Source organism: Heteronotia binoei, chromosome 17 (assembly GCF_032191835.1).
Source record: "Heteronotia binoei isolate CCM8104 ecotype False Entrance Well chromosome 17, APGP_CSIRO_Hbin_v1, whole genome shotgun sequence".
Taxonomy (NCBI): Eukaryota; Metazoa; Chordata; class Lepidosauria; order Squamata; family Gekkonidae; genus Heteronotia; species Heteronotia binoei.
In genome coordinates, this window is record NC_083239.1 from 32432715 (window position 1) to 32460269 (window position 27555).

The 27555-nt window shown below is 46.6% G+C and overlaps 1 protein-coding gene across 1 annotated transcript in view; it reads right to left on the reverse strand.

Moving 5' to 3' along the window:
- The window catches only part of LOC132585756 (IgGFc-binding protein-like), a 78584-nt gene that overhangs the window by 36142 nt on the left and 14887 nt on the right, over window positions 1-27555 (reverse strand). The window contains exons 4-5 of the mRNA XM_060257641.1: window positions 10044-10094; window positions 1376-2602 (exon numbers count right to left, since the gene is read on the reverse strand). Of these exons, the coding sequence (XP_060113624.1) occupies window positions 1376-2602; window positions 10044-10094 (1278 nt within the window). The remainder of the gene's footprint in view (window positions 1-1375; window positions 2603-10043; window positions 10095-27555) is intronic.

Below are 27555 nucleotides of genomic sequence, written 5' to 3' on the forward strand. Positions count from 1 at the left end.
GTTTCCCTCCCCCCACTCACCCCATTTCTGGCGACTCTGAAGCGAGGGATTTGCCTCTCTACTCATGAGTTGCTGCCGGCTTCTTCAAAGTAACACAGACACCCCATCCCAAGAGGAAGCCTTTCAATTGGAGACTGAAGCCTCCAGAGGTGGAAAGGCACATGGTCTTTTGGGGGTGTGGCTTCCCCCTGCCGGCCAGCTGACTAGGGGCGTGAAGGAGACTGGGAAAGCAGGAGAACCCCCGCTGGGACCTGGGGATTGGCAAGCCTAGTGTGACGTAATAGGCAAATGAGTTCCTGCTGGGCTTTTTCTACCAAAAAAGCCCTGTGTGAAACAATGGTGATGTCAGGGGGTGTGACCTAATATGCAAATGAGTTACTGCTGAGCTTTTTCTACCAAAAAAGCCCTGGATATAGCTAAGAAGAGGAGTGGTAGTTTCACTACAGTGTTGGTCAGCTTAGAGGCTGTTAGTAGATAGCTGCATGGATGGGACAAGTGGCAGGCAAACACCATGAGTGAGCAATGTGGATTCACGGATTATGAATTCATATGTGCTGCATATGTAAATAAGGAAATATGTGAATAAGGAAATAAGGAAAGGGGAGGTAGAACCAGGCACAGAAGAAGGATTATACAGACATAGGGGGCACACTTCCACTAAGCTCAGTAGGGTTCTAATATTTACACATAAAGACATAAGAGAAACCATGTTGGATCAGGTCCATCCAATTCGACACTTTGCATCACACAATGGCCAAAACCCAAGTGCCATCAGGAGGTCCAACTCTAGATGCCCTCCCACTGTTGCTCCCCCCCCCCCCCCCCAGCACCAAGAATACAGAGCATCACAGCCCCAGAGCTTCACTGACCCAGTACACCTAAATGGCAGAGCTGTGGAAGGGCTTCTCCCACCATGGTCTGGCAAGGGTATCATTAGTACCACTGGGGTCCATCTGCAGATACTCCTACCCCCCCCCCCCTTCCCGGGTATTTTCAACCTGTCTACTGTCATGATCCAGAAGGATGTGCAGATGAGTGGAAGGGTTGCTTCCATGAGTTGCCATCTAGACCATCAGCAAGCCCCGATGTCTATCGGTGGCTTTTACATACTTAAGTGCCATCAAGTTGCAACTGACTTATGCCAACCCCAGCAAGGGGCTTTCAAGGCAAGTGAGAAGCAGAAGTGGTCTTGCCATTGGCTTCTTCTGCAGAGTCTTCCTTGGTAGTCTCTCATCCAAGTACTGACTCTGCTTAGCTTCTGAGATTTGACAAGATCGACCTTCCTTCCCATCTGCAGCTTTTAGGAAGAAGAAAAATCCATAATTAAATTGTTCACTGACTGCATGAAAGCTTAACAATATGAGGATATACTTACCACAGGCACAAAGGGCCACGGAGCCATAGCCATCATAGTTTGAACCTCCAACAATGAGGAGCCCAAAAGGAGTGCTGGGGTGCTCTAGGAATGAGGCTGCTACTTCAGTGCCCAGCCTGGGTTGAGCCCAAGAATATTCTGTGCCGGGGATCGTCTTCCACTGGATGTTTCCAATGGCTCTCTTATCTAATGTGATCCCATTGGATTCTGAGGTTTTGGCTATGATGATGGCATAATTTTCAAAGCCTCTTATCCTATCTATGTGATACAACCTGCAGTAGCTTGTTACGGCGGGAATATTGATTAAGAATGGATCATAGACTCTACTTCCTACGGGGGCACCAGTGAAGAAGAACAGGACCTGGATTCCGACATCGGCAGAGATGTAAAGTGGCCGAGAGGCGACTACTTCCAACTGAATAACTTGCCCGGCAATCACGTCACGGGAACCTTGTGTGGACCCTGAACAATATTTGATGCGAGTGTTTTGGGAAGCAATGACGTAGGCAATGTCAAATCTGTACTGAAAGAACATCGGAGGGACAATGTACATAGTACCCCACCTCGAAACTGGCAGTAGCTGCTCGACAACATGATCGCAGGCTGTGTTTTTGGATGCACAGCTGTGCCCGCTCAAGACCGCCACGGGTTCTGTGGATTCAATCCTGGTCCCAGATAGGTCAACTGCACTTTGCAACTCAATTGCTTGGAAGGCCTGGAGATTGGCAACGAGCTTGCTTCCTGCGGGATAAACCTTCCCTCTGAACACCACAGCCCCTTTCAAGTGAATATCAACTTTAGCGGGAGCTTGATGAGTTACAACCGTGAATTCCTTGAAACTGTTGGACTGTGTACCTAGTGGGGTTACCACATAATACAGTGTGCCCAGCTGTTGGACTGGGTGCACTATGGTAGCCCCACTGGTGGAGTCCCTGTGGTTGAAAGAGAAGACGGAGATGTCTTTATCCGCTTGGATAAACACTGCCTTATCTAAGATATCTGCCCCCTCCATCTGTACAGAGGTTGGGAGCACGACAGACACAGTCTGTCCCTGACCAACAGATATAGTTTTTTGGAAGGTGGACTTGTTTGCTGTCACTGTGACTGTGGTTGCAGGATGATAACCAGTGATAAGCAGCTCAAATTTAGGGTTGGGTTGGCTTGGCCAGCTGTTGTCCAAGAAGGCTGTGACAAATTCTTTGCCTCGTGAACTGGCCGCACACAAGCCTGAAAGAAGAAAGGAAAGATATGAAAAGGGATAGAAAACTATAGAGCAATCATGACAGTGACCTCCTACAAATCTGTAATGTGGGCTCATATATCTGCAATTTTGGTTCCTCATGGATCAGAGCAACTTGCTTATGGAGTAAATGCCTGAATCTTAAGAAACATGAAAGTTCTTTTCCCTGTTTGTAAAACTAGAATGTGGGGAAATCCAATGAATTTCTTCAAGTACCATACAATTAAGAGTATACGGCTTGGCATTCCTGGAAAATCAGTCCTGGGTAAGATGGTTTGGGGGCCTATGACTGAAGTGAGGTAACACTCTGCTGCAGCCATTTTGGATACACAAATGTGGCTCACAGAGAAAGAAGATCCCAAGGCACAGGGCCGGTGCGTGGGAGTAGGCAAAGCAGGCAGTCGCCTAGGGCACCACGTGGCATAGGGGGCACCATTGGGCACCCCCTCCGAACACATGGCTCTGGCTCCTGACCACTGTCACCTTGTCCTCTCCCATCATCAAGCTGCCCTCAACAAAGCCAAGTCACACCCCTCTCCCCGATGTGTGACTTAGCCTCCCATCTCATCCAATCCTGCCACCCTTCTTCCTGGTGTGACCGGCAAGCACTTATTCTCACAGTTTTTAAATAATTTATCACATTTTTTTCTGAAAAATTAAAATTAAAAATCAGTAAATTAAAAACGTGAAAAGTTTCAAGTTTGGGGCTCTTCATTTTCCCTATATTTTTTACTAATGGGGGGGGGGCACTAGTGGGTGATTCGCCTGGGCACCAGAAAGCCTAGCACCCGCCCTGCCAAGACACATTTCTCTTCTGGAGGTTCTGCAGTCTTCTCACCACACCAGCTTCCTGTGAGTCCCCTTCAGTTTCTGGAAAGAATGGTGAGTCCCCCAAGTATACGGAGTGTAGTGACCATTTCTGTTGCCCCTCCCTTTTTTAAAAACTTCAGCATTATTCCTCAATCACAGTGTTCACTGCTTAGTTCTCTGCCTTGGCTGAATAAGAGTTTATAATGCAAAACAAACCCTCTCCCAGTAACGTGAGGCTCATAGTGATGCTAGTTGGAAGCTAGCTCTGTATGAGCCAAGCTATATGATAAGCCCAACACATGCTGGGTCACAGGTGTGGTAACCAGTAGGGTGGCCAGACCGTCCCGGTCTCCCGGGACTTTTCCGAATCTGGCCCCCAATTCCCGGCTCCCGGGCTGGGTATACCGGGACCATTAGAGGTCCCGGTTTAGCCAGCCAGAGAGCCGGGGGCCGCGCGCGCGGGCGGGGAAGGCAGCGAGTGAGGGAGGGAGCGACCCTGCGCGTGTGCAGATCGCCCTGCGCACGCGCAGGGACGCTCCCTCCCTCCCTCGCTGCCTTCCCCGCCCGCGCACGGGGCCCGGCGGTGGCGGCGGAGGCCCGGGAGGGCGTCGGAAAGGCCCGCGGTGGTCGCTGGAGGCCCTCCAGCGACCCCCGCGGGCCTTTCCGACCCTCCCCGGGCCTCTACACCCCCACCCCCCGCTGTCCTTCGCCCGGGAGGGCGTCGGAAAGGCCCGCGGGGGTCGCTGGAGGGCCTCCAGCGACCCCCGCGGGCCTTTCTGGCGCTCCCCGGGCTTCTACACCCCCACCCCCCGCTGTCCTTCGCCCGGGAGGGCGTCGGAAAGGCCCGCGGGGGTCGCTGGAGGCCCTCCAGCGACCCCCGCGGGCCTTTCCGGCGCTCCCCGGGCTTCTACACCCCCACCCCCCACTGTCCTCCGCCCGGGAGGGCGTCGGAAAGGCCCGCGGGGGTCGCTGGAGGCCCTCCAGCGACCCCCGCGGGCCTTTCCGGCGCTCCCCGGGCTTCTACACCCCCACCCCCCGCTGTCCTCCGCCCGGGAGGGCGTCGGAAAGGCCCGCGGGGGTCGCTGGAGGCCCTCCAGCGACCCCCGCGGGCCTTTCCGGCGCTCCCCGGACTTCTACACCCCCACCCCCCCGCTGTCCTTCGCCCGGGAGGGCGTCGGGAAGGCCTCTCCGCCGCCGCCGGACTCGTCGCCGCCGGACTCGCCGCAGGTAAGGGGGCCGAAAGTGGGGGGGGGGCTGGCGGGAGGGGGTGGCCTTCCTTCCTTCCTTCCCTCCCTCCTTTCTTCCTTCCTTCCCTCCCTCCTTTCTTCCTTCCTTCCCTCCTTCCTTCCTCCCTTCCTTCCTTCCTCCCTTCCCTTCCTTCCCTCCCTTCCCTTCCTTCCCTTCCTTCCTTCCTTCCCTCCCTCCCTCCTTATGTTCTTATGTGACGCAGAGTGTTGGACTGGATGGGCCACTGGCCTGATCCAACAGGGCTTCTCTTATGTTCTTATGTGGCCCAGAGTGTTGGACTGGATGGGCCACTGGTCTGATCCAACAGGGCTTCTCTTATGTTGTTATGTGACGCAGAGTGTTGGACTGGATGGGCCACTGGCCTGATCCAACAGGGCTTCTCTTATGTTCTTATGTGGCCCAGAGTGTTGGACTGGATGGGCCACTGGTCTGATCCAACAGGGCTTCTCTTATGTTGTTATGTGACGCAGAGTGTTGGACTGGATGGGCCACTGGCCTGATCCAACAGGGCTTCTCTTATGTTGTTATGTGACGCAGAGTGTTGGACTGGATGGGCCACTGGCCTGATCCAACAGGGCTTCTCTTATGTTGTTATGTGACGCAGAGTGTTGGACTGGATGGGCCACTGGCCTGATCCAACAGGGCTTCTCTTATGTTGTTATGTGACGCAGAGTGTTGGACTGGATGGGCCACTGGCCTGATCCAACAGGGCTTCTCTTATGTTGTTATGTGACGCAGAGTGTTGGACTGGATGGGCCACTGGCCTGATCCAACAGGGCTTCTCTTATGTTGTTATGTGACGCAGAGTGTTGGACTGGATGGGCCACTGGCCTGATCCAACAGGGCTTCTCTTATGTTGTTATGTGACGCAGAGTGTTGGACTGGATGGGCCACTGGCCTGATCCAACAGGGCTTCTCTTATGTGACAATACTGACTTTGGTGGACCCAAGCACTGATTCAGTGTAAGGGAGCTTTGTGTTTGTGTCTTCTAGTGCAATTTTGTTCTCAGATCCTGTATTTACTTCATCAGTATATGGGATAAGGCACTTTCTCAACTGTGCTGCATAATGCAGCCTATTTATTTTGTCCTGTTGGCTCTGTTGGCTCTATCTGCGCCACCTTCATCACTTTCGGGGTGTGGATCCCCTAGTGGAGTGGTCTCCCGACTCCCTCCGCCGGCTGTTTCTGATAGCCCTGCGCCCCCTCTTTCATTTGATATGTGTCCCGTGCGGGTGCCACCCTCCCGCCGGGAGATGCTGCAAAATGAGCCCCCTTGAGGCTTATGGCGGCAGGGCTCGGGGGAAGCGACCTAGACTGCTGTTCTTTTGAGGGGTTATAGAGTGTTTCGAGCCCGTCCCTGTGGCATCGGTCCCATCATTGTGGGGCCCAGGGGGCCGGCGCAGCGGCACGCTGAAGCAGCCTGTCGGTCACTTCCAGGTTCCTGTCCTGCATCTCGACCGGTGTTATTAGTGACAGGCTGCTTCGGCGTGCCGCTGCGCCGGCCCCCTGGGTCCCACAACGATGGGACTGATGCCACAGGGACGGGCTCGAAACACTCTATAACCCCTCAAAAGAACAGCAGTCTAGCTCGCTTCCCCCGAGCCCTGCCGCCATAAGCCTCAAGGGGGCTCATTTTGCGGCATCTCCCGGCGGGAGGGTGGCACCCGCACGGGACACATATCAAATGAAAGAGGGGGCGCAGGGCTATCAGCAACAGTCAGCGGAGGGAGTCGGGAGACCACCCCACTGGGGGATCCACACCCCGAAAGTGATAAAGGTGGCGCAGATAGAGCCAACAGAACAAAATAAATAGGCTGTATTATGCAGCACAGTTGAGAAAGTGCCTTATCCCATATACTGATGAAGTATATACAGGATTTGAGAACAAAATTGTTTCCGGCGGTGATATTTGGGGGATTTTTGGGGACGTCACAGGAAGTGCTGTGAAGTCACTTCCTGTTTCCGGCAGTGGCATTTGGGGGAAATGATGTCACAGGAAGTGATGTCACTTCCCGTTTCCGGCAGGTGACGCGGGGGAAATGATGTCACAGGAAGTGATGCCACTTCCTGTTTCCGGTGGTGGCATGACGTCACCGGAAGTGACGTCTCCGGAAGTGACGTCACCGGAAGTGACATCACTTCCTGTTTCCGGCGGGGGCACGCGCTTCGCGCGCGCACACACCCCCCCCCCAGTGTCCCTGGCTGGCCTTCAGACATTATGGTCACCCTAGTAACCAGGGTTGTTGTTTTTTTGTAGCAGGAATTCCTTTGCATATTAGACCACCCACCCCTGATGTAGCTAATCCTCCAAAAGCTTACAGGGCTCTTAGTACAGGGCCTACTGTAAGCTCCAGGAGGATTGGCTACATCTGGGGTGTGTGGCCTAATATGCAAAGGAGTTCCTGCTACAAAAAAAGCCCTGTTTAACCCAGCTTGAACACAAATGTTCAATGAGGAACTCACATTAAGCAGCACTCATTTGCTTGGTGCTGTCTGGCAGTTCAACATCCCTGACTTACAGTGTTCATTTGCCAGCTCATCAGGACTAGGTATGTTTCAATTTTAAATTATCTGATTACTGATTTTATTTCTAAGTGTGAGTCCAGTGGCACTTTTAAGACCAACGAAGTTTAATTCTGGGTATAAGCTTTCATGAGCATGCACATGAAAGCTTATACCCAGAATTAAACTTTGTTGGTCTTAAAGGTGCCACTGGACTCAAACTTTGTCCTATTGCTTCAGACAAACATGACTACCCACCTGAAACTAATGTTATTTCTGTTCTTGAAATTGAACTGTCCATAAACTCCTTGTGGTTTAATCAGGGCTTTTTTTTTTTTGTAGAATAAGCCCAGCAGGAGCTCATTTGCATATTAGGCTGCACCCCCGACACCAAGCCTGCCGGAACTGTTTTCCTCTGTGTTCCTGCTCAAAAAACCCCCTGGCTTTAATGCTATCTTGGGTATCAGAACATCTTTAATTAATTTCTCTTATATTCAGGGGGTTTTTTTGTAGAAGAAGCCCAGCGGGAACATGGGCCATACTCCCTGATGCCAAGCCAGCCAGAAATGTGTTCTTGTCTGTTCCTGCTCAAAAAAGCCGTTTATATCCTTTCCCTCAGTACTCTCTACTATGGACAAGTCTTTATAAAACTGCTCAGGTTCTTGAGCCTCAATTCCCAAGCTGGAATTGTCCCAGTAGCCAATTGTGGGTGTCTCTTCCCACTTCCCGTTTGTTGAAGACTGAGTATCTTTCAATCTATCTGCTCTTCTCAAAGTGTCAGAAATCAGAACTCAAACTAGAGTAGCTCCATATACTTATTCACGAAGGGGAAAATCCAGACATGTTTATGTTATGAATGGAAACGTGACCATCACATCTTGTGTCCTGACTCCAAGAATTATTAAAGTTTAAGAAAAAAAAATATTTATACCCCAAGATAGGTAAAATGTGTTAGGGCACAACTTCCTTCTTTGGTTGCCAATGCTAGTATGTTCTTCCCTTTGTATTAGGTTTCCTCCCATTATATTATTTGTCTTCATAGTACCAAGTTGGTACAGTTTCCTGGAGCTATTTTTTGCAACCATTAGGGTTGCTAGCTCACTGTAGGGTAGGGTTGCCAAGTCCAATTCAAGAAATATCTGGGGACTTTGGGGGTGGAGCCAGGAGTCTTTGGGGGTGGAGCCAGGAGACATTGGGGCGGAGCCAGGAACAAGAGTGTGACAAGCATAATTGAACTCCAAGGGAGTTCTGGCCATCACATTTAAAGGGACAGCACACCTTTTTAAATGTCTTCCTTCCATAGGAAATAATGAAGGATAAGGGCACCTTCTTTTGGGGCTCATAGAATTGGACCCCCTGGTCCAATCGTTTTGAAATTTGGGGGATACTTTGGGGAGAGGCACTAGATACTATATTGAAAATTTGGTGCCTCTACCTCAAAAAACAGCTCCCCCAGAGCCCCCGAAACCTCCAGATCAATTCCCCATTATACCCTATGAGAAGACGTTTCCCTCTCCACCCCCCTCCCCCCCCTTTCTGGGAAATCTGATGCAGGAGACAGAACTCACTCACCTCCGGAGGTGCAAAGGCACATGGTCCTTTGGGGGCGTGGCTGGGCTCCCCTCCCTTCACCGGCCAGCTGACTGGGGGCGGGAAGCAGCCTGAGAAAACGGAAGAGCTCTGGCTGCTGCGATCGGGGCTGGGTGGGAAGGGCTGCCGTTCTCCCCCTCCCCCCCCCCCGCTTTCCCTTTTATGGCCAGCGGGAGGAGGAGGCTCCAAATCGGGGGTCTCCAGGCCTAGCGGGGGATTTGGGACCCCTACTGTAGGGGAATACCTGGAGATTTTGGGGATAGAGCCTGAGGTGGGCTGGGTAGGGGAAGAGTCTTCATTGGAGCATAATACCATAAGAGTCCAAAGTGGTCATTTTCTCCAGGTGAACTGATCTCCTAAAAATTAGTTTCCTAAAGATTAGTTGTAATCCCATGAGATCTCCCTGGAGGTTGGCAAACCCTAGCAACCATGCTGGTGATCCTAAACAACCCTTAATAGCATGCACAGAGAAGAACCTGTGACTATTTTTTGGTTTCAGAGCACTGAACTTTTAACAAAGCCACTTGGGAGCAGTTAACTCATTGGATTGCCAGCTCTGGGCTGAGAAATACCAGGAGATTTGGAAGTGGAGCCTGGGGATGGTAGAGTCTGGGAAGGGGAAGGAGCTCAGTGGAGTCTAATGTCATAGAGTCTACCCTCCAAAGCAGCCATTTTCTCTAGGAGAGTTGATCTCTGTAGTCTGGAGATCAGTTGTAATAGCAGGAGATCTCCAGGCCTTACCTGAATGTTGGCAACTCTGTGGGGCCAAGAACTGACATGGTTATGTTGCCTTTTTATTTTTTTTCTGCAGGAGCTCACAGTGTACTCATCTGTGCCAGGTTGCCAAAGTTTTCATGGGAGTTATATACTGGAAGCTTTTCCCTGTCCAGGAAAGACTTTGACAAAGGGCAGGCCACAGTGTCTTTGAATAGGTCGACCTCCCTGCTTGCTCCAAAGAGACAAATACAGAAAGCCTTTCACAGGTGATCTGAATGGGAATCCAAAAGGACATTGCTTCATAAGAGATTCCATGACGTTGCTTCTTCCAGGGCTGGCCCTAGACTGTCTGGCACCCTAGGCAAGGCTAACATCTGGCGCCACCCCTGCATTGATAATGTCACTGGGTCACACGGGAGTGCCCAATATGGTGCCCGCAGAAGGCCATCGCTCTAGGCAGTCACCTAGTTTGCCTAGTGGAAGGGTCGGCCCTGACTCCTTCCCAATAAATGGCACTTAGAACTAGGCTCAGCCAGCATGCCCTTTAATGCCAAACTCACCACAGAGAAGCGCCAGCCAGGTCCAGAGCAGCAGCAGTCGTGTTGCCATGGCTACAGAAAAAAAAAGAAAAAAGAAATTCATTCATCTACAGAGGTGTATGCCCCCCTTCTCATAATCAACCCCTTGAACGACCCCAATTTCTTTTTCAGAGCTTGAACGTAAGATTTCTGGCTCCCATACCACCTTTGACTTGCCTACCAAACCTTTATTCCATTTTTTCCCCAAAACATCCAAATCTAAGCTTAAATTGTAAGCTTCCTGAGGGCAGAGAACCACCTCCTGCTTCTGCTACCAGATAATGTTACACCAGTCATATATAATGTCATAATCAGAGGCCAAGGTTCAAATATTCCTTCTTCTCTTTGGTGCAGTTGTCCCAATCTGATACTGCATGGGTACACAGCAATGCAAGCGGTTTAAAAACCTTTCCTCGGTCTTTTTTGTGTTTTGGTTTCTCATTCAGTCTCAGCAGGGGTGATGCCAGAGGCGGGCAGGTGTGGCCATTGCCACCCCAAACAAAGAGCTAGCCACTCCAGTCACTCCCTTCAGTTGCTAGACACATGTCATTACCTGAAGGGAGGACAAGTTTCACATGTACAAGAGTATCCACATGCTTTTGATGTAGGCTTTTGATGGTTCACCTGAAGCTTTTAAACCAGCAAAGGCTTTTTGCAGGTGCTCTGGACATGTGCTTCAAGATGCCAGCAGGCCAGTGGCATTCTTGGAAAGGAGAAAGGGGTATTGCTAAGGGTGGGGGTAGATTAGAGCCTGTGTTGGTTTTTCTGAACCTTCCTTAATATCAGCCAGGCTCTAAATTAGTTGCTTTGTGTGTGTCAAGTCAACAGGACAATGACAGTTAGGTCCCATCAGGTGAGAAGGCAAAGTTTAGCCTTCCTGCAGTGGGTTGGCATTATCTACCGCAGAACAAATTTTGAGTCCAACCAGGGCTTATTATTATTATTATTATTATTATTATTATTATTATTATTATTATTATTATTATTATTAGTAGTAGTAGTAGTAGTAGTAGTAGTAGTAGTAGTAGTAGTAGTAGTAGTAGTAGTTTATTTCTATTCCACCCCTTCCCCCTTTTGGGGGGCTCAGAGCGGAGTACAACAATTTAAATTAGAATCACAATAAAATCATAATAAAAGACAAATTCAACATTCAGTAAGTGCAGTAAGTTAGTTCAGCAAGGTGATGTGAGCAAGATGGTATAGCTCCACAATACAGTGATGCAGTGGGCCGTAAAGGCATAGGGGGAAGCCAACCGATCTAATAGATGGATGTCCACTGCCTCATCCAAAGACCCGGCAGAACTGCTCCGCTGTACAGGCCCTACGAAAGGCCAGTAGGTCAGGTAGGGCCCAGATCTCTATTGGGAGCTGATTCCACCAGGTCGGGGCCAGGACCAAGAAAGTCCTGGCCCTGGTAGAGGCAAGACAGGCACCCCTTGGGCCAGGGACTGTCAGAAGATCCTGGGAGGCTGAACAAAGTGACCTCCGGGGCATATATGGAAGGAGACGGTCCCGTAGGTATGTTGGTCCCAGGCCGCGTAAGGCTTTAAAAGTCAAAACTAACACCTTGAAACGGATCCGGTACTCTATAGGCAGCCAGTGCAGGTCACAGAGCGCCGGCTGTATGCTCACCCGTATAGGTGATGCAGTCAGCAGGCGAGCTGCTGCATTCTGCACCCGCTGAAGTTTCCAGATCAGTTTCAGGGGTAAGCCAGCGTAGAGCGAGTTACAGTAATCCAGCCTGGAAGTGACCATTGCATGGATCACTGTAGCCAAATCTTGGGAGGATAGGTATGGTGCTAGTTGCCTGATCTGCCGTAGGTGGAAGAAGGCATACTGCACAGCTGTTGTGACCTGGACCTCCATGGAAAGGAAGGCATCCAGAATCACTCCCAGACTCTTCACCTGCTGGGCCAGTACCAAAGTGGCCCCGTCCAAGGCTGAGAGCTGGATGCATGAACCCACCCTCCCTCAATTCAGGTACAGGACCTCCATCTTAGTTGGATTTAACTTTAGTCGACTCTGCTGTAGCCATCCAGCCATGGCTCCAACACCTCCAACAGCTGTTCAGGGGCGGAAGATGGTCTGCCATCCATCAACAGATAGAGTTGGGTGTCATCAGCATACTGGTGACAACCCAACCCAAAACCTCGGGCAATCTGGGCAGGGGGGCACATATAGATGTTAAATAATGTAGGTGAGAGAATAGCTCCCTGCGGCACTCCACATATACGAGGGTGCCGCAGGGTAGTTTGCTCACCAAGCATCACCCTATGTCCCCATCCCCGGAGGAAGGAGGAAAACCACTGTAAGGCCACCCCCCGTACCCCGGCAACGGCAAGGTGGTGGGTCAATAGGTTATAGTTGATCGTGTCAAACGCTGCTGATAGGTCAAGAAGAATCAGCAACGCTGACCCACCTTGGTCCAGATACCTTCTTGGGTTGTCTGTGAGGGCAACTAGCACCGCCTCCGTTCCATGGCCCCGGTGAAACCAGACTGGTTAAAGTCCAACCAGCAGGAACCTATTTGCATATTAAGCCACACCCCTGATGCCAAGCCAGCCGAAATTGCGTTTCTGTGCATTCCTGCTCAAAAAAAGCCCTGAGTTCAACAAAGGTGTGAGCTTTTAGGTGCATGCATACTTTCTCAGCAGTCACTGACCATTTGCCTTCTTAAATTGCTATACAGACCTATGCCCCTTGACCTCTGATGTAAATCTGCCCTCAAGGTTCTTCCTCATGCAATAAACTTTCAAGTTCACACCTTTTCCACTTTTCTGTCAAGAACCAGTCTTTTGATGTTCAAAGGATTCCATATTAATGATATAAGAACATAAGAGAAGCCATGTTGGATCAGGCAATGGCCTATCCATTCCAACATTCTGCGTCACACAGTGGCCAAGAAAACCTGAACTGCCATCAGGAGGTCCACCAGTGGGGCTAGAAGTGCTCCCAGTGTGCCCCCACCCAAGCACCAAGAATACAGAGCATCACTGCCCCAGATAGAGAGTTCCAATAATACACTGTGGCTAGTAGCCACTGATGGACCTCTATTCCATATGTTTATCCAAGTAGCCACTGATGGATCTCTGTTCCATATGTTTATCCAAAATGGGACAAAAGCAGAGTAACTGGCTTGGCTTTAAATTCAGTTCTACATTTCACAGAGAGCTAGCATTTTGTTTTTCTCTGCTAGCTGGGACAGACGGTTTGTCTCTGCTTCATGAGATTGTCTTGTTTTCCATGTTTCTCATATTTGCATCTTAAGGTAACTTCTGCTACCAATGGGAGTAGACTCTGTTAATTTCTGCTAGACTGTTGCTTTGAAATGTGATTCTGTTCGGGCTTGCTTAGAAATGATGTGATTTTGACTTTGCTTTGGTCTAGTATAATAAACATTCCTTAGAACTAATGCCTTCCACTTTACATTTTTCCAGTGGTTTTGTTAGGAAGTTCTGTTTTGTTTTGAGAATTTTTTTTAGTTAAATATTCTTTATTGTCTCTAGACTAACCTGCATCAGGTCTGAATCTGTACACCTAGCATTTGGTGGATTATACGTAACATTTGTCTTTTTTTTTTAGTCCACATTCCTGTATCAACTGTTACTTACTTCTGGGTGATCCCTTCCCCCTGAATAAATGCAAAAGCAATGAGAAATATACAGTATGCTAAAACTAGGTGTGGATGATCTAGGGAAATTTTAAGATTAGATTGTTGCAAGCCTGTTCCTGAAAGAGCTGGTTTATCAATAATAATATTAGCTACTTAATATCCCGCATATATTGTCCCAACATACTTTTGACATTGTATTAAAATACAGTGGGCAGACAACAGATGGTTGTTAGATCTTATAGCATTGTTTGCATTTACTTAGCTGACTCAGTGATAAGCAGATGTATTGGTCTCTTGTCATATTTTATAATTACTTCCCTCATTTTCTTAACCCCTTTCTTGAAAACGTATCATGGATACCTGCTCAGAGCATTAGGGCAGGAAAAGGGGCAATATATATAGAGAAAGCTTATGAATGCTTACACATCTGTCAATCCCATGGCAATCATGCCACTTATTCCTTTTATTTTATATTAGAAAGGAAATGGATTGCAATAAAAAGCTCCCAGCTTCATCTTCTGGGCCTTCATCTTGTGGATCATTAGAGTACTATTTCACAAAACAAGGAAAAGGCTTATGTCACAGAAGTACGAGAAAATGAATCTGAAATTGGGGAGGGATGGTGGCTCAGTGGCAGAGCATCTGCTTGGCAAGCAGAAGGTCCCAGGTTCAATCCCCGGCATCTCCAACTAAAAAGGGTTCAGGTAAGTAGGTGTGGAAAACCTCAGCTTGAGACCCTGGAGAGCTGCTGCCAGTCTGAGTGGACAATACTGACTTTGATGGACCCAGGGTCTGATTCAGTATAAGGCAGCTTCATATGTTCATGTTCATATGAAATTGACTGGGAGGAGAAATTATCCAGTAGCAGTGAATCTGAATTTTGTGGATTCAGAAGAAGAAAGTGTTTCAGAGCTCCCTGATGTTAGCTCAGTGGCTGATCAGGGGTGACCAAACTCTGGCTTGGGAGCCACATGTGGCTCTTTCACACATACATATTGTGTCGCTCTCGAAGCCCCCACACTGCCCCATCAGCCAGCTTGTAGAAAACATTTCTCTCTTTAAATCACTTCTCCAAGCCAAGCCAGCTGGTGGCTTGGAGAATGCATTTAAAGTTAAAGTTGTTTCTTTCCATCTCTTTCTCCCTCCCCTCCCTCATCTATTTTCCCTCCTTCTTTCTAGGGCTTCTTTTTGTAGAAAAAGCCCAGCAGGAACTCATTTGCATCTTAGGCCACAACCCCTGGCAACAAACCAGCCGGAACTGTGTTCCTTCCTTCCTTCCTTCCTCTCTATTCCTGGTTGGATATAATGTACTAGGAAATGCTGCATTTTGCTTTGCTTGCTACCATTTCACTGAAAACAAAGCCTGTACTGGTGAAAATGTATTCATAGAAGGTACAAAAATTGGGGAAAGGCTGCTGATAATGATTCAGGACTGAAGCTTCATAATACAAGTGCAGTCCACAAAGGCTGCATGGTGACATGGGAAAGTTACAAACAAACACAGGAATTCAAAGGAGGTTCTGCTTTAGCACAGCTAAGTGATGCTCATAAACAGTGTATAAAAGAAAATAGGCATTATGTAGCCACTGGCAGAAATTATTTTGTTCACTGCTACTCAAAATATTGCTCAGCATAGACCTTGGGAAAATGAGGCAAGTGATAACAGGAGAAATGTTCTCAAAACTTGCACCTAATTGCCTTTCTTTTTATGCATTTGTTAGCTTCTTTGACCAATGGTCTTAAGCTCAAGATAAAACAAGACAGTAAATAGACAACAAATTACAAATAATTTAAAACCATAATAGACTAACAACAAGAGGGAAAACCAATAATCATAATCACAAGACAAAATCTGAAAGACTACCTAATATTAATATAAAATTCCGTAAAACTTTTTAACATTATAACTGTATAAAATTAGTTAAAATCTTAGTACATATTAGCAGCACCTAATTGCAAAGCACAACCCCAGAATCCAGCCTAAGATGGATACTCTTCAGCATGGTGCAAAACACACACATCATTCTGTTCAAGATGAATTGTTAAGTGTCATGAGCAGAATGGTTCTTGAGTCAATTTCTGATGAAGTGAAGGAAGCTGGTTAGGTGCTGATGGACATGCAAATAGGAACAAATGTCACTAGTCTTCCATTAGTATTATTATGGCAATATATGAATGGTTTGTGGATTTCCAGCCATGTCATTCACAGGATGCGCCTTTGCTAGTGAAATTACAGAAAAGATACCTTAGCACAGGGGTGTCATGCAGCCCAGGGGACGAATCAGACCCCTGGAGGGCTCCTATCAGGCCCCCAGGCAACTGGCTGTCATCTGTTTCCTTCTCTCTCTCTCTTGCTTCCTTCTGCATAGCAGCTTGCTTTGCAAGGCTTTCCCAATCACACAGGAGCTACAGAGCAAAACCTCTGTTTTCTCTATTGGCTGAGGCTCCTCCCTTGGGGAGGAAGGGAGGGAGGCAGAGCTTGCTTTGCCAGGCTCTCTCAATCCACAGCAGAGCTACTGAGCCAAGCCTCTTTTCCTTCTGTTGACTGAAGCTCCTCCCCTTCCTGGTTCCCTGGGAAAAGAAGGAATGTGCCAGAGCTTCCTTTGCCCAGTTCCCTGGCTCCAATGGGAGAAATACAAAGAAAAAACCTTTAAGACCAAGAAGTGCTAATGTTTTAAGCATGTTTTGTTTTAATATTTTTTTTTAAAAAAAAATCTTAAATTGTGTTTGTCTGTGTTCCTTATATATCTTTTTTTCTCTGCTACCTAATCTTAAATAGGTACACACATGGCCTGGCCCAACAAGGTCTAATTTATGCCAGATCTGGCCCTCATAACAAATGAGTTCAACAGCTTTGCCTTAGCATGTTGTGGCATAGATATCAAGCACTATGAAGAAAGGTTAAAACGCTTGGGGCTCTTTAGCTTGAAGAAATGTCGACTGAGGGGTGACATAGAGTTTCCAAGTCTTCTTTGTCCCGGAGTGGGGGACTTTGGTACCTATTGTACCATAGAGTTTTCTCTCCAAAATGGCTAGAGCGTCCAGGAAAACCATAGAGTTTTCCCAGAAAGGCCTAGAGTGGCCGCTGTCACAATGATGTCACTTCCTGGTGATGTCATCATGCCAGCAACATAGGGGGAGCTTCCCCCCGCTGGTCCTATGTGGGCCGGTGGGTTGGGAACCTCCCGGGTGAGGAGCAGTCGGGTTAGAACTGATAAAAGAAAGTACTTCTTCACCCAAAGGGTGATTAACACATGGAATTCACTGCCACAGGAGGTGGTGGTGGTTACAAGCATAGCCAGCTCCAAGAGAAGATTAGACAAACATATGGCAGGGGTGGCCAAGGGTAGCTCTCCAGATATTTTTTGCCTATAACTCTCATCAGCCTCAGCCAGTATGGCCAATGGCTGGGGCTGATGGGAGTTGTAGGCAAAAAAAATATGGAGAGCTACCCTTGGCCACTCCGACATATGGAACGAAGGTCCATCAGTGGCCACAGGGTATTGATAGAACTCTCTGTTTGGGGCAGTGATGCTCTGTATTCTTGGTGCCAGGGGGGGCAACAGTGGGAGGGCTTCTAGTCTCCTGGCCCCATTGATGGACCTCCTGATGGCACCTGGTTTTTTGGCCACTGTGTGACACAGAGTGTTGGACTGGATGGCCATTGTCCTGACCCAACATGGCTTCTCTTATGTTTTTATGTTCTTATGTTCACTAAATGGGGTGCAGGCATTGCTCCTGAAAGAGTAGCTATTTTCTACAGAATGTTCTGTCTGTTTAATGTGCACACACAGAAATGTTTATGTAGCAATTTAAAACTTGTTTGAAAGCCCTTTTCCTTAATGTAATTTGAATTTGATTAATATATGCTATATAAAAATGAATATTGCCTGTGTAATTTGAATTTGATTAATATATGGCATATAAAAATGAATATTGCCGGTAACAACATGATTTATTTCAGAGAAAACATTTTTAGCATTGCAGTTTTGCCATGAAATGTACTTTATTTTTCTTTCTGAAATCTCTTTACATCTCTATTAAGCTTGCTCATCCAGAAATATACTTTGCCCCTTCTGTGCCTCCCCAGATTTTTTTTTTCCATGGTGCTGCTATTGAGTCTTAATATGATTCCATAGAAAAAAGCCCTTAAGTATGAGGGCTTTTTGCAGCTGCTATGATTGGAAACATGTCAATAGAGCTAGCTGTGGTATTCTGCTTTGCACATGTGGCTGCTGGCTTGGTGGTCCCAAAGAAAGGAGAAACCAAACTACCAAAAAATAGGTCAGTGGTCCCTTTGAAGGGAATAGCCCTCCAAGTGCCAAAGGGGGGATTGTGGGATTGATTAAAAATTTCCCTTTTAAACACTTGCCATATAAGGAAACACCATGAATGAACAAAGAGGCAAAGTGTAAAAACAACAGCAGCAGCAACCAAAAAAAAGTGTTTTGGTTCCTGAAGATATAGAGTGGTGAACTGTGATCTGGAAGACCCAGGTTCGAATCCTTACTCTGTCATGGACACTTGGTGGGAAATCCTGGGCCAGATGCTCTCTCTAAGCCTAACCTACCTCGCAGGGTGGTTGTTATGAACAGAGGAATGGTGAATGATTTTGTGGCCTGTTTTGGGTCCCTGTTGTGGAGGAAAGCAGGGTATAAATACCTGATTTTTTTTTTTTTTAAAGATGGAAATTATAAAGTTGAGACTTCATAGACTTTCAAGATCACAGAATTTTTACATTTTCCTGAAGATAGCTCCTTGACTTCGTTTTCAGTGTCATGGTGCTTATTCAAAAATCTAGAAAATGTTATAGGGGAAAGCAAGCACCCTCGTGCACAAGAGAATCCATTCTCATTAGGAGAAAACAGAAACACAGTTCCAGCTGGCTTGGTGTCAGGGGTGTGGCCTAATATGCAAATGAGTTCTTTTTGGTCTTTTTCTACAAAAGCCCAGCAAGAACTCATTTGTATATTAGGCCACACCCCCTGACCTGAAGCCAGCCAGAACTGCGTTTCTGTGCGTTCCTGCTAAAAAAAAAAGCTCTGGAGGAAGATCTACTATGCAGGTTTACTGCCCAGCCTATGTGTTTTTGCCAGTCCCACTATTGATCCTATTCAGCTTAGAGACCTGCCTTGACTGAAGTGTACATTTACACTGCAAAGACTAAAACAGAACTGAAAACTGAGCTTGGGTGCAAAAATGCTGATGTGAACTTTATTAAGTAGAACAGCCTAGCAAAAATGCAGTAATGTTTTCTTGTAAATCAAATGTGTTTCTACATCATAACCTCATTCGGATCCCACCTGTATTCCAAGTGGTTCATGAAGCATTACCCATTTTATATGTAGGTTATACCCATTTTATCATCTCTCAAAGAGGGAGAGACTGACCCAAAGCCATCTACAGTGTGGTGCTAACCAGAGTTACATCCTGCTAAGCCCCCTGGCTTCTTCGGGGCTAAGGATGACCTTCAAGGTTAATCAGGGACTCAAATTCAAAGTGCAAAGCCAACACTAGCTCTCCTTTTTTGCAACATATCCAATTATAGATACGGTTAGATTTGAGGATAGGGAGGATTTATAATTTTTTAAAAGAAATCATGCACTTTCTGTTGACAAACTAGAGCAATGGTATGGATCTGTGATTTAGAATTAGCGATGGTGGAAAGTGCCATGAGGTCCCAGCTGACCTGTGGCAAACCTGTAGGGTTTTTAGGGCATGAGATGAACAGAGGTGGTTTGCCATTGCTTGCCTCTATGTATTGACTCTGATCTTCCTTGGTGGTCTCCTATACAAGTACTAACCAGGGCCAATCCTGCTTAGTTTCTAAAGCAGGGCTGGCCAAACTCACTTAACATAAGAGCCACGTAGAATAAATGTCAGATGTTTAAGAGCCGCAAGCAGGCCTCAGATTCAGTAGGAGCTCACAGGAGCACAGCTCCTGAACCTTTTTGAGGGTTCCCCCTACCCACCTTGTCCATTGAATAGTAGGAGCAGCTGCATAACAATCCTTGAATGAGCTCCACCCCTATTTTTCTACAAAGTGACCCCTGGCTGCAAGACATGAATGTCTGATGAGGAAGGATGGAAGGAAGATGGAGGGGAGGGAGAAAGGAAAATAGATGGAGGGGAGGGAGGAGAGAAGAAGAGGTGGAAAGAAAGCAACTTTAAATGCATTCTACAAGCCACTGGCTGGCTTGGCTTGGAGAAGTGATTTGAAAAGAGAAACTCTGGCAAGGCAGTGGAGACCTCAAGGGCCACACAATATGTGTAAAAGAGTCACATGTGGTTCCTGAGCTGCAGTTTGGCCACCCCTGTTCTAAAGTCTGAACAGATTGGTCTCAGCCCGACCATCCGGGTCAGCATAGATTTAGAATTAAGCTTTCTAATTCTCTAAAAAGTGACAATATATTTTTGCTAATTTCTGTCCTCCATTTTATCGAAAGATCACTTGTTCAACAAAGAAAGGAGAAAAGTGCACTTACCTGCCTGAGATCATCTGGCCAGTTTAGTCCCTAGAGTAGCTAGCTTTTATAATAGTTTACTCTGTCATTCCAGCCAGGGAGGCAGGAAGGAAGACAACATTTTTGCATACAGGAAGGAACAGGAAAATCTGATAACACAAAACGATGTGGTTTTTTTTCTTTTCAAAATCATATCAGTCGACAAACCCTACAAAATATACAAGCACATTGCAGAATGATAATATGTAAATACCTGTAACATAAAATCTGTGTGGAGGATGTAGAAATGAGGGCAGAGGGCAGGGAGGCAAGCAGGAGCAGAGCTGACTTTCAAACGTGTTTTGTATGAGTGACTCTCTGATTGTGTGATGATTTGTACCCATTGCACAAAGACCATTGCAGAATGCTCTCTTCCCCTCCCCTCCGAGGGATGGGGGAGCAGTAGCAGGTGATGTCAATAACCTCTGAAGACCTGTCACCGCCATCCATCCTCACAGCAACTAGAACAGGAGTGTAGATTTGAAGAAGACCTGCCTTTTATGGTTTACAGACTCAGGGCTTTTTTTTGTAGCCGGAACTCCTTTGCATATTAGGCCACACACCCCTGATGTAGCCAATCCCCCAGGAGCTTACAGTAGACCCTGTAGTAAGAGCTCTGTAAGGTCTCAGAGGATTGGCTACATCAGGGGTGTGTGGCTTAACATGCAAAGGAGTTCCTGCTACAAAAAAAGCCCTTACTGCATTTCATAGGCGGTAAAGTGCTAATAGGAGTGAACACTTTGGGGTTCATATTTTGTAGATGAAATAACCATAATGGACATCTCAAAGCTTCTCATTTGATTTCGAATCATTAGTCCCCCAACTTGTAGAGTTGCCAGACTTCTGGTAGGGGCCTACAGTTCTGAAATTATAGGTGATCTCCAGACTTACAGAGACCAATGTCTCTGAAGGAAATTGCAGCCTTAGTGGGTGGACTCTATGGCATCACATCCCTGCTGAATGCTCTCTACAGTCCTCAAATGTCATCAGTAGTAAATAGACCCCCCCATGCATTATTAATGAAGGGGGCGTAGCCAGTGACGTCACTTCCAGTGACATCACTGGAATACTGTGTCAACCCATGCATAATTAATGAAGGGGGTTTGGCCAGTGACGGTACATCTGGTGACGTCACTGGAAACTGTGTCATCAGGGTCATGACCCCAATGACATCACCCAGGTCATGACCCCAGTCACATGACCTAGCCCTGCCAATCACCATCTATGCCCCACCATGACATAGCTACCCCGCATATTTAATTACCTCCCACCAAGAGGTGTGCTGTCTAGCCCCACCCCCATGTGACCTAGCTCCGCCAATCACCATCTATGTCCCACCATGATGTAGCTACCCCGCATATTTAATTAATTAAGCACCTCCTCCAGGAAATGGCCTTACTGACTCACACCACGTGACATAGCCAGGCCAATCAGCATCTACGTCCACCCTGCTGTGACATAGCAACACTGTATATTAATTGAACAGACCGGAAATCACATATGTAGCCCCCTCCCCTGCCCCTTTCTCCAGCGCCACCCACTGCAGCGTCATTGAACTTCTGCCTGTGGCACCCCACCCCGGAAAATGGGGGCCGCCAAAGAGAAGGCCGGAGTAGGTCCATGTGACCCCTCTAACAACATGCCCGGTCACCCCTGGCCAATAGCAAATGGGCTATGGCCCGCCCCCACCAGGTTATTTTAGGAAAGAAGCCATTTGTGCTTGAACACATGTGCACAGGCTCTTGCTGAGAACATCGAAACTCCTGCCAGGTCCCAGGTATTCACCAAACCACCATCATTGGGGAGACCTAGCTTCAACAATATTGGCACTCCTGCCAGACAGCTGGTATTTGACATCCCTTCTGCATCTACTATGTATTTTGTGGAGTTGTCCCTATGCGCTATATTTACCTGGTCTCCAATGAGGCTGTGGAGATGCCTGAACTCTCCGCAACTCCAGAGGTAAATGGTAGAACAGAAAACACAATGATGCCTGCATGAGGAAGCCAGCATGATGTGTGGACGGCAGTTTCCAGCTGCCCTGAAGATGAGATGGACTTGAGAATGCCCAACCCGCTGTGGTGTATTTACCGGGACCCTGCTGAGTAGTTTGAAGATGATGAAGAAACTCCAGAGGGGGGTGATAATGAAGAGGTTTTAGACGAATTCATGGAACAAGAGAACGTGGTGTCAAACTCACAGGTAATCAGGTAAAGCAGTGTTTGTGAATGGGTGTATAATGAAGGTGGGAGATGGACTTTTTCACTGAGCTGTTCTTTTTATTTTATTTTGACAGCTTGATGAGAATTTTATCCAGGTTTTCAATAATCTTCACATCGGTAACCCTGTTGATGTGAATCTATCGTGAGTGTCGTGTTTCTGTACCAAAGTTACCCAGTGCAACAAGAAAAAGAAGAATAAAATGAATAATAAGAGGAAGAGGTAGATCTGTTACAATAAAGACATTTGTTTTATAACCTTGTGTGATCATTTCTGAGTTAAGCGGGCGATGATGGGGGCAGTTGATGAAGAGGAGGTCTTAAGGCATATGTATTATACACCCGGAGAAGCAGGGAGCTTTGGTGGGGTGAGGCATCTCTTCCAGGCAGCCAAAAAGCAGTGTAAAGCTCTCACTCAAAATCATGTTACTAACTGGCTTTCAGACCAAGATGCTTACACATTGCATAAGCAACCCTGCGTCCGTTTTAAGAGAAACAAGACCATGGTTTCCAGTCTTGATGCCCAGTGGCAGGCAGATTTAGTTGATATGCAGAAATTTTCTGAAAATAATGATGGCTACAAGTACATTTTAACAGTGGTTGACATATTGTCTAAATATGCCTGGGCTTTGGCCTTAAAAGACAAGACGGGGGGAAGGTGTTGAAAGCCTTTAAGGAAATTTTCAAATGAGGTAGAATACCTGCCAAGCTTCAGACTGATGCAGATAAAGAGTTTCTAAACCAGTCTGTAAGCAGCGTGTTAAAGCAACATGGAGTTCACCACTTTTACACCCATAATGAAGTCAAAGCAGCTATTGAGGAGCGCTTCAGTCGAACATTAAAAACAAAAATGTGGAGGTATTTTACTGCCAACAACACCTTCAGATATATTGACGTGCTGCCGCTGCTTATTAAAAGTTACAACCACAGCTTTCACAGGACAATCAGAGCCCATCTTGTGGATGTAAACCACACCAACGCTCATACTGTGTGGAAAATGCTTTACAGAGACTGTGTTGGGGCAAATGTAAAGGGGAGGCCTTTCATTAGAAAAGGAGATCATGTGTGTGTGTCTAAAATCCAAGGAGTTTTTGTAAAAGGATATGAACGGAGCTTCACAGATGAACTATTTATAGTAGAACAGGTCATATGTAGAGGCAATAGGCCTGTGTACTTGCTCAAAGATTATGCTGGAGACCCCGTCATAGGCTCATTCTATCCTGAAGAGCTACAAAAAGTTAAGAATAAAGCAGACAGAGTGTATCGAATTGAGAAAATCTTAGCCTCCAAAGGCAGGGGGGGGGGGGGAGAAAACAACATCTAGTGAAGTGGTTAGGGTGGTCTGATAAATTTAACAGCTGGGTTCCTGCTTCTCAACTCTGTGATCCTATATAGAAAAAAAATGGCTGACAGCTGCTTCTTTATCACCCTTCCTATGCAAGTGTTTTTCCACAGAACACTACAGCGGCCTTTACCACCCATGTAGCACGGTCATTGGTCCTTCCAGGGGCCTGGGAGGTTGGGCTTGTGGAAATACAGTATCCTCACAGTTGGAAGACCCTCACCGAAGATTCCACCATTGTAATTGTTACCAAGGAGAAACAGTGGAAATACAGATTCAGTAGCAGCTATTATAAAAGCATTCCTGACCTGGTGGTGAAACTGAACAACACCATACAATCACATTTCCCGCCCCCCCTAAACTGAGCATGGACTATGACCCACGATATAGGAAGATCGGTCTAAGAGAACTGCCTACTTACACCTTTTCAGTTTCCAAAGAATTGGCTCACCTTTTAGGGGCACCCCCAGATGTGGCGATCCAAAATATAAACTTTACAGCAGACATCACAGGGGAGTTCAACACTTTGTACATTTACACAGACATTGTGGATCACCAAATTGTGGGTGATGCATATGTTCCATTACTGCATTGTATCACTGTGCAAGGGGAGACTGGTGACTGTATCAATAATCTCTATGACAAGAACAAGCAGGATTTCTTCCCAGGAGACAAATTAGAGACAATATCAGAACAGTCATAGATGTTTTTGAATACTATGAAAAACATCCTGAAAAAGAAGTAGCATTATTTTTTGCAGACGCAGAGAAAGCATTTGATAATGTGCATTGGGACTTTATGTTTGCAGTGATGGAAAAAATGAGATTGGAAGAAGATTTTATAAGAATGGTGAAAGCGATATATTCTGAACAACAAGCAAGGCTCTGTATTAACACAGATTTGATGGAAAAAATGATATGGGGGCTAACCATCCTAGGAATTTTTAAATGCTGCCAGATTTAATCAGAGTGCAGCCCCCTCCTTCCTTTGCAACACCCCTCTCCAAACTCTTTTTTTTAAAAACAGCAGCCAGTAAATATGGGGGTTAACCATCCTAGGAATTTTAAAATGCTGCCAGATTTAATCAGAGTGCAGCCCTCTACCTCCCTCCCTCCCTTGCAACCACCAGCCCTTCATTTCATGGGGGCATGTAATAGCAACACTGATTTCTTTAAAACAGTTCCTTTTTATTTACAGGTTTTTTCATTTACAGACAGTGAAAAATGGAGTTGCAGTCTATTTACAAGATTTATTTCAAAAACAGACAGTAAAAAGCAGCTGCAAACTCTTTTATTTACATCACAGAAGCACCATTTTTTTCTGGTGCAGAAAAAAATGAACAAAAATGCAAATCTTTGATATAGCCTTCAACATATTTAACCATTGCACTGTCAGAGTTTTTCAAAATTGTTTCAAGAGTTTTGCGCGAATTTGATGCATCTCCAACTTTATTTAATAAATCAAATATTTAGTCCATATTCTCTTGCATGAAGAGCAGACATTTCAATGAATAGGCAACCGAGGTCACAACTTGCATTATCAAATGTATTGACATTTCATCAATTACAAATTTCACCTTGCGGTTCAGACCAAGAAACACATGCGTGAGATTTGTGTCCGGGCATTGGTACAATGCATTGTTATTGAATAGACCACAGTACTAACTATTGCTGACATTGCTGATTTTCATTTTTGGGGTGGTATACTGTCAGAATCTTCAAAAAATTCCATGTTTAAAAGCTTTCTCATGGCAATGACTCGTTCCCTGGGCATCATGCCAAATGGAATTTTTTGCTGTTCCTGTTAAAAAGACAGCATTTATTTTAGTTTTACAATCCTTGACAAGCCCCACACCCACCACACAACACTCAACAACTGGGGTCCATACCTACGTGGAGATCTTCGCCTCTGAAGGAATATTCTCCTCTGTGGCTTCAACCAGTTTTAAATCTGGAATTTGTGGCTCAGTGCAGGCAGAATACTAGAAAATTAAAAACAGATTTTTTTTCAGTTAAAAGCACTATGCAAAGTCTGTCTCCAATAACCTTTTCTACTCCCCCACCCCATCCTCCTATCCCCCTTTCCCAAATTACCTGTGCCATAGAGTTCTCGCTTGGAATCAGCTCTTGGGAATCAGGAATCTCTTGGAAAACCTGGGTGCTGTAGGGAATAAGTTCCTGAGTGTCTGGGAAATTTCCAGGAGGCCTTGCAAAATTTGGGAAACGCTGTTTTTAGCTAGCATGTCAGTTGTTGTCTCCCCACTGTCCATACTAACACGTGTCTCTTCGTCAAAAACAGGCCCCGGGAAATGGAGCTTTGTGGGAACAAGTTCTTCATCCTCAGAACTGCTTATATATCTTCTTTTAAAATTTTGTCTCACTAATGGCGGCAGGCTGGAAAGTACCAAGGGTCTGGCAGGAGTTTCAGCAAGAGCCTTCTTTTAAAATATATCTTCTTTTAAAATTTTGTCTCACTAATGGCGACAGGCTGGAAAGTACCAAGGGTCTGGCAGGAGTCTCAGCAAGAGCCTGCGCACATGTGTTCAAGCACAAATGCTTCTTTCCTAAAATAACCTGGTGGGGGTGGGCCCCAGCCCCAGCCCATTTGCTATTGGCCAGGAGTGACCGGGCATGTTGTTAGAGGGGTCACATGGACCTACTCAGGCCTTCTCAGTGGCGGCCCCCATTTTTTGGGGTGGGGTGCCACAGGCGGACGTTTAATGACACTGCAGTGGGTGGCGCTGGAGAAGGGGGCAGGGGAGGGGGCTACATATGTGATTTCTGGCCTGTTCAATTAATATGCAGGGCTGCTATGTCACAGCGGAGTGGATGTAGCCTCTGATTGGCTTGGTTATGCCATGTGGTGTAAGTCAGCACGGTCATTTCCTGGAGGAGGTGCTTAATTAATTAAATATGCGGGGTTGCTACGTCATGGTGGGGCATAGATGGTGATTGGTGAGGCTAGGTCACGTGACTCTGGGGTCATGACCTGGGTGATGTCATTGGGGTCACAACCCTGATTACGCAGTTTCCAGTGACGTCACCAGATGTGATATCACTGGCCACACCCCCTTCATTAATAATGCGTGGGGGTCTATTTACAACTGTCATCTTTCCAAGGCTTCTCCCCAAATCTCCAGGGATTTCCCAACCTGGAGTTGGCAACTGTTAAGTGACTGGCTGGACCAATCTGCAAGCTAAAATGCCCAGTCTACAAGCAAAAGAGAAGATGACATCACTTTCGTCTCCCCATCTAGTCTGGGGAAGTCTTTTTACTGCTCTCCACAGTCAAAAACGTCTGGTGCTTGCACAAGGGTTTATTTTTACCTTTAGGAGCCTTGTGGCACAGAGTGGTAAGCTGCAGTGCTGCAGTCCAAGCTCTGTTCATGACCTGAGTTCAATCCCGGTGGAAGCTTGGTTCAGGTAGCTGGCTCAAGGTTGACTCAGACAATAAAGTCATTTGCTTTTATAAGTATTGAATAAGCAAGCATGCAAATTATCACTCCAGTTGTTTAAAAAAATATACAATATTTGCTAAAGGTTTTTTTAAAAAATTGCATACCTAGAAAGGGTAAAAGTGGCAATATATTAAAAATCTCACATGATGATTAATAGCATTGCTAGGTCGCATAAATAGCAAAGGACATCCAAAGCATTAAATGAGAGATGTGAAATTCTTGCCTAGCCATTATCAATGTGAGTGGCTACGAAAAATATGAATCTGTGGCTTGGTAAAGTGCCAATCTAGTGAAGCTTGGTAAAGTGCCATTCATGACACTGGCTCATTAAAGTGCCATGACTTGTTCACTGTACAAACA